The sequence below is a fragment of the Ctenocephalides felis genome, unplaced genomic scaffold (genome assembly GCF_003426905.1).
Source record: "Ctenocephalides felis isolate EL2017-DRISC unplaced genomic scaffold, ASM342690v1 CF-g0.4_SCAFFOLD_03571, whole genome shotgun sequence".
Taxonomy (NCBI): domain Eukaryota; kingdom Metazoa; phylum Arthropoda; class Insecta; order Siphonaptera; family Pulicidae; genus Ctenocephalides; species Ctenocephalides felis.
In genome coordinates this window covers 47,400,484-47,408,510 of record NW_020539725.1, presented here as the reverse complement: position 1 = coordinate 47,408,510, position 8,027 = coordinate 47,400,484, and the positions used below count along the sequence as shown (strand labels likewise).

Here is an 8,027-nt window from a genome sequence, read left to right as displayed (position 1 = left end):
AATCATCCATAAACATATCAAATATCGATAATAGTGATGTACTGAATTATTCAATATATATTATGTCACTTTGTAAGAATAGAAATCACTGATTCTCAAACTATGCTATCAAAGTTTATCAAAAATACTTTTTATTGTTTTAACTTTTATTGTTGTCAGGCAGCAGTTACAACGATTTTCACTTGAAAATATAGATAGCAATATGTTTCCAAGTGAAAATTGCCCTTGCCCGGTATTGCTGCACCAATAAAAAGTCAGCCCTATTAGATTAATTCTAATAACAAACTCATCAAATATAAATGGATTAACCATTGGGTTACCATCTAAAAATACGAAGTAAGGAGAAGTTTAAGCCCAACAGCTCATAGAACGTAAGGTTCTGATTGCTGTTCAAATATTCAAAAAAAAACTTTTATTTACATCACTGATGTTGGATGCTATTTTCATAGGGCCTCGTTTAGTCATAAAATCATGAAGATCAATATTTTGTTCACACAGTTTTGATCACATAGTATACCTGAATATTTTGAAACTCACTCCGATAATAGATAATATATAAAAAATAGATAATATATACGTTCATTTATATAATTTGAAATTTTGACTGCATGAAATATTTTTTTCAAATTTCGTTCTAAATTTTGCATGCTCGTTTGACTTATATTCTATTCTAATAAAAATTATACTAATTATTAATCACTGGGCACAAAAATGTGAAAGATTTATATTTATAAAACTTCGCAAAAGTTATATATAAATATTTCTTAATAAAAAGTCCTATAAAAATATTTCTGCATTAAAAATTATAGCTTAAATAATATTTTGTAAACACATTACCAAACAATTTGTTTGCGATTCTTAGGTCGACGTGTTTATTAGCGCGTAACGCCCAGTTTCTTCGAATAAAAAAGTGCACCTTACACGCATAAATTTAAATATTTCCTAATAATCATGACAAAATATTAGAAAGATAAAAAAAAAATTATTGAGTATTGCACATTCTGACAATGACATAAATAAACAAACTCTGTATCTATGTAAGAAATTTGTTAAATCACAATTTTATTTACCATTAGGTTATCATAGTTTCACAAAGTAATAAGAGTGATTCAAAAAAATATCATTTTTGAATTTTTATGATATGAATTATTATTGCAGTTTGAGAACAATAGAATTAAAATAAAATTATTTTTTAGGATTCCATGTGGCTGGAACAAACCTGCCCCAGGCTCCCCAACAACACGGAGGTTACCACACTGGCGCTGCCCTTGTTCACAGTGGCGGTCATGGTTTATACCATGGTCCACATGCAGCCATAGGACATGATGGTAAAATAATTATTTATTTTAAAAATTTATATTAAACTCGCAAAACTGATTCATGCTTTTGATTAAATATTGATGAGCAGTAAATTAAGGTTATTTATGTATCAGCAATCCTTGTTGTACATTATGTTTTCTATTTCTATATTTCTTACCCAGGTCATCCAATCGAAACCCCAGAAGTCCAGGCAGCCAAACACGCCCATTTCAAAGCCCATGCTGAAGCAGCAGCCGCAGCACACTATGGTCCTCACCAGTACCAAGCCTATGCACCACATTACGCAGGAGCAGGATTCGGAGGCCACTACCAGCACGCAGTTGCTTTAAGTGCACATGGAACGCCTGTTGAAACACCAGAGGTTCAAGCCGCCAAACACGCCCATCTGCAGGTTGGCATTTCGATAAAGCAATATTCGAATATTTGAATTTATTATCGAAGCCGATCCCATTGTGGATTGTGGGTGGTTAGAAAATTTAGAATTGTCGGTCAATGGATTGCGGTTTGATTTATTTTAGATATGGGCTAGACAATATAATGGCAATAAAATGTCTTTTATCATGAGAGAAACAATTATATTGCATATTCAATCCTCTTGTGCTACCAAACATTTGCTAATGTTTCAGCTATTTAAAAAAAAACTCATTTAAAATGTTGTCTAATATTCACATTTTTTTAAATTTTGATGATGCAGTAGTATTACATGCTCATTTTTTAATTGGGATTGCCCTTGGGTAAGCGGTTAAGAGCAACGGGACTTGTTTCAGAGGTCCCGGGTTCGATGCCCACTTCGAGCAGCTTGTTGTCAGGCAGTAGTGACAACGATTTTCACTTGGAAATATAGATAGCAATATGTTTCCAAGTGAAAATAGCTCTTGCCCGGCATTGCTGCAACAATAAAAAGTCAGCCCTATTAGATTAATTCTAATAACAAAAATCATCAAATATGGATGGATTAACCATTGGGTTACCATCTAAAAATACAAAGTGAGGAGAAGTTTCAGCCCAACAGCTCATAGGACGTAAGGTTCTGATTGCTGTTAAAAATATATATTTTTTTTTTTTTAATTACAAATAAATTTTAGCCATAAGAAGTAAAATTACGCTTACCAATTTAACATTCTATTTAAATATTATTCTTCCAGGCTCATGCTGAAGCAGCGGCACAACACTCCTATGGAGGACATGGAGCATGGAGGAGGAAAGAGATCTTTATGGAGCTGGTCATGGAGGATATGGAGGAGCTTTAGGTAATAGCGATGAGATTATTAGAATTCACTTGAATAATATGGACATATGTGATAAAAATTGTGTTGTATAACAGGATTCCAAAGCCACGTTGTACACACCGGCGGATATGGTGGTGGTCATGGAGGATACTATCACGGACCCCAAGCTGTCATTGGACCTCATGGTAAAAAATCAAAATTATATATAAATAACTCAGTTTAAACTTTAATCATTGTTAACTTTATTGTCTTCACAATACTGTGCATTTTCTCTCCTGGCAGTGTCTACTATTAAATATTTTTACCCTCTTCTTCTAGGACAACCTCTTGAAACTCCAGAAGTAGTTGCTGCTAAACATGCTCACTTTGCTGCCCACGCTGAAGTTAAAGCCAACTTGCACGCAGCATCAGCTGGACACGCATACGGTGGCGGCGGTTTTGGAGGAGCTTACCATGGTAAACCAAATTAGCATTTCATTATAATATAATAAATAGTTAACGACCACATTTTAACCATTTTCTTCTTTCATCCTTCAGGTGGATACCTCGCAGCAGGTGCAGGAGGTCATTACGGAGGCTACCACGGTGGCGCAGTTATCGGCCCCCATGGAACTCCATTGGAAACACCAGAAGTAGTTGCTGCCAAACACGCTCATTTTGCAGCTCATGCTGAAGCCAAAGCACGCAATTACCAAGCAGCAATTGCTGATGCCCATAGTGGTGGACACGATGGCGGTTATTACGCTTATGGTGGACATGGACACGGAGGATGGTAGAGGAAGAACAAATGGAAGACTTGAACAAAATAACGGACTTAGAACATCATGGACTACTTAGGCTGATGGATATAAAAACATCTAGATCTTCCAGTCACAATTTTGTAGATAAATTATGTAGTTCTTGTTGAATAAAAATATTGTCATGTAAGAAAATTGAATTTTGAAGGTTAGCAACATTAATGCTAACTACTTTTCTAATTGCCAAGTTAAATATCGGGATAATTTTAATTCACTCACTTGCTATAAAGAAATTTATTTAGCAGAGCAGAGTGTGTCAGAAATGGCAACCACATGGTTGACTAACTGAATAAATTTCTATTAATCAAAAATTCAATTTTTGAAACAATATTTTATATACCTGGAGTTGTAAAGGACTGTGGAAATCACACAAATAAAAAAATAATGTCATTTTTAGTCTATAAGTCTAAATAGTCTATGAAAAATATATCATATGTATACGATGATGAGTGTTGAAACTGCAATGAATAATAACAACTTGTTTAGAACTAAAAAATGAAAAATATCAAAAATGTGTTAATTAGATATAGATATATGTTAAGATAATATAAGATATGAAATTATTAAAAATATGTTTTGATAAAAATATTTATACTTTTATTGACGTCCATAAAAGACAATAATTATTGACAAAAACTTATTACAGCAGGAATCCAAACGCATTTTAGATTTCGAAATGTTGGAGTAAATAGAAATTGTTGAAAGTTTAATCAGGAAGTGGTAAAGTAATACATTAGTTTTATGAAGTAGGTTAATTTCTACTTTAATGAAATTATTTCCTGGTGCCTTCTACTAAACATCACAATTTTGACTATAAACGTTGAAATTAATGTTTCATTTAATTTAGAAGACTTCCTTCTCTGAATACTTTTAATAAATAACTGCTAATAAATTAATACATTAGATAAATAGCAGCAAATTTAATATTCGTCGAAAAAATCTCTAACAACCGATATGACTTTGAACAAGTTTTAATTAAAATCTCAAGGTTAAATTAATATTTTTATAAAAAAAATTATAATATTTCAATATTATGTGCCTAATATTATTGTTTCAGACTGCTCAGACAATCAGTTTCTTTCATATTTAATCTCTTACCATTTATGTAATTAAATGAAAACAGATTTAACGAATAATTTTTATATACCCTGAACATCTTTTCTGGACTTGTTATAAGTTTGTGAGAATTATGACAAAAAATCTGCTAGTCCAGAAATGCAAATAAGTTGCAATTAGTTTATATCTAACAACTCAAAGTGCAATTTCACAACAAATGTACTTATATTTAAATAAATTTAAAGCATATAAGTATAATCATTGCAGAGTTTAATATTTACATATATAATAAATATTTATTTTTAGTAACGATCAAGCTGAAATTGGAAAATGATCTTGGAGAAGTTTAATAGTCATAATATATATTTCAGAATGACAGACATTTTATATTTGAATTGGATGTGATATACGAAAATTGATTAAACGCTGTTTATAAGTATTTAATCATTATATACGAATGCTATAGCATCCACGTCAAGTAATATGCTTCTATTTCACGCAACGTGCTTGCCCAAGCTAATTAGTGAGTGCGGACAAAGATAATACGAAAACTCCTAAGGGGGCGTTCATTAATCACGTGAGGTTTTTCGGGGGAGGAGGCTTTGACAATAAATCACGATATTACGTGTATTTATTTTTTAACTATTTTTTAAAAAAAAGTTCAAACATTTTCAAAAAAAAACAAAAATTTTACAGATTTTTCACGTAACTGAAAGTACACGTGATGTTTAGCGGGGGAGGGGGGTAATTTTGATTTTACGCTGGAAAAGATTGGATAAAGAGACTGCTGGAAAAGATTGGATAATACGAAAACTCCTAAAGTCAGTTAGTCATTACCTGAACATGCATAATAATCGCAAAAAAGTGAGGTTATATAAAATTAAATTCAAAATATTTGATTCAAAATCTTGAATGCTTTAGCATTCATTATTCAATTATCCAGAAAAATTCAGTAAGAGGCTAAAATTCACATATCGCTGAATAATTTAGGAGGCGTCTATTAATCACGCGAAGTTTTTAGAGGGAGGGGGGTTTGACAAAAAATCACAAAAAATCACGTGGGGGAAAGAGGGGTCTAGTAAGTATCACGTGTTTTTATCTGTTTTTTTTTATCTATATTTTCAGAAAAAGCAAAAAAATACCATTTTTTAGTAAAATTTGTTCAAAACATTTTACGTTATAAAAATACACGTGATATTTGATAAAAGAGGGGGGTTTAAATCACGACATATCACCATGGGGAAGGGGCGTCCAAAAATCGATCACGTGATTAATGCACGCCTCCTTATATATGCATTCAATTCCACAATACAAAACATAAAAATAGATACACAAAATTGTCAAAATTAAATGATACAAAACGATACTGAATTTTAAATGCAATTGCGATAAAATTGCAATAAATATATCAGTACATATGCGTTTTAATTATGCAAATATTTCCCACTTTTTCTGATGCAATAACTTTCAATATTACATGCAAACATTTTTACATTACCAGAAAAAGCAGATTAAGATTGTAATATGAAATCAACATATTTACAATTTTCATTGAATATTCGAAAACAAATTAATAAAATTGAAATAAAGGCTTAATTAACGCCTAAATAATGAAACTTTCAAATAAATGCGCCTTTAACATACGAAAAAATTTCATTGATGCATCGGTGGATACTAATTTTTATATAAAGGCAAGAGTAACATTCATTTTGAACATTTTTTCAAGTGATTATTTTTGCAATTACTATTATTGCTATTCTTACCCGTGGGTAAGTGGTTAAAGCTATGGGACTTAAATCAGAAGTCCCATTTTCCATACCCACCTCGGGCAGCCTGATGTCAAGCAGTAGTGACACTGATTTTTACTTGGAAATATAAATAACAACATGTTTCCAAATGAAAACAGCCATTACCCAACAAGTATTATCAAAATTGTATTTTAGACCACTAAATTTGTTTCTCGAAAAAAACGAAAATATAGGATAATTTTTATCATGATTATTGAAATAAATCAGCTTTGGTGAAAAGAAATTAATGAAGATTAGACAAACAAGAAATTTCTTCTTATTCATAGAAAGTAGTTAATAAACTACAGTTTTGTAGACAATACTTTTCAAAATAATTGAAAAATTAATGACTAAATTGAAATAAAAATTTGGTAACTCAAATATTGCGATTGTTTCTTTTGCGTTTAGTACCTTTAAAATAATTTAGTTTCAGTATTTATTACAGTAATCAATAAAAAAAATTAATCAACTGTATCGATAAAAAATTCATCACTGTTACAGATGTAGTTAATATAAATCAAAAATCTTTTAACAAATACAATAAAAGTATGTATTTGAAAGGCCAAGAAAGATAATATAATATAATATATATTATCCATATTATTTTCAGAATGTTGTTTGGTTGATAACTTTTATTAATATAAATACTATCTATTAATTATGTAAATAGTAGAGCGTTGGTATATATTTAATTCTGTTAATATGAAAAACAAACGGTATATCATCACATGTTTCACACAAATATATGATTTAAATATTCTCTGTTAGCAACAACTGTATAAAAACTAAACACTTTACATGCTGTTTAAATAATTCAGAACATTAATTATTAAATTCACAAGTTTATTGAGAAATATTTAGGCTAAACATCAGAACATAAACTTGATGTTAATTAAAATTACAAAAGTAACAGCAGTAATGTATTATTTAATATCAATTAACAAACACAAACATTTTATCTAAGGTATGACAAAATGTTCAAAAGGCTTTGAAACTTAAAAATATCCAAGAACATTCATTGTTTGCGATTACTATAACTTGAACTACAAATTCAATATATTGTTTAAATATATTATATATTTCTTTATAAATGTACATTTCATACAGCAATAAGTTTTTACATCGCACTAAATACTAATTATTTTTAGAACACGGTAATATAAAAAGTTTCACAAAGAATAATACAAAAGTAATTTCTTGGCTTGATATCAAAATATACAAGATATTACTGAATGGATTTTTTTCTTGAAGTTTTGATCAACACTATGAATTTCTTATGTGCATTTAAATATGGTAGTAAACTTTTGTCTCTAATCGGTTCATTTTTTTCGTTGAGAATGTGATATGTCGGCTATTTAATTAATATAATTTTCTTTTTCTGATAAATTGTGATACACATTGTAACATAAAATACACATTGATCACAATTATTTTATTTCCGTAGATTTATCACATTTTATAAGCAACACATATATTAATTATTTACTTTTTTATAAACAATATCAAAATAGTATTTTAGACCACTAAATTTGTTTTTCGAAGAAAGCAAGATTATAAGATAATTTTTATCTTAATTATTGAAAGAAATCAGCTTTGGTAAAAAAATATTAATGAAGATTATATAAGAAAGAATTTTCAACTTATTCATAGAAAGTTGTTTTTCAAAATAATTGAAAAATTATTAACTAAATTGAAAGAAAAATTTGATAACTGAATATAATTGCGTGCAGTTGTTTCTTTTGCATTTAGTCCCTTTAAATTATTTAGTTTCAATTTATTTTTTACTACAGTAACATTAGCAAAATTAATATTAATTTAACGTTACCATATTAATGCCA

General features: G+C 29.6%; 1 protein-coding gene across 1 annotated transcript; it reads left to right on the top strand.

Moving 5' to 3' along the window:
• The first annotated feature begins 202 nt into the window (after positions 1 to 202).
• LOC113386158 lies at positions 203 to 3,325 on the top strand. Its single transcript, XM_026623957.1, has 7 exons — positions 203 to 212; positions 1,197 to 1,328; positions 1,482 to 1,728; positions 2,466 to 2,570; positions 2,655 to 2,734; positions 2,868 to 3,005; positions 3,087 to 3,325. The coding sequence occupies exons 1-7, from the start codon at positions 203 to 205 to the stop codon at positions 3,323 to 3,325; spliced, it is 951 nt and encodes a 316-aa protein (XP_026479742.1).
• The last annotated feature ends 4,702 nt before the right edge of the window (positions 3,326 to 8,027 follow it).

Coding starts and splice junctions, on each gene's coding strand:
- LOC113386158 (XM_026623957.1), top strand. Junction 1,329..1,481: donor TGCAGCCATAGGACATGATG/GTAAAATAATTA, acceptor TTTCTTACCCAG/GTCATCCAATCGAAACCCCA. Junction 2,735..2,867: donor AGCTGTCATTGGACCTCATG/GTAAAAAATCAA, acceptor CTCTTCTTCTAG/GACAACCTCTTGAAACTCCA.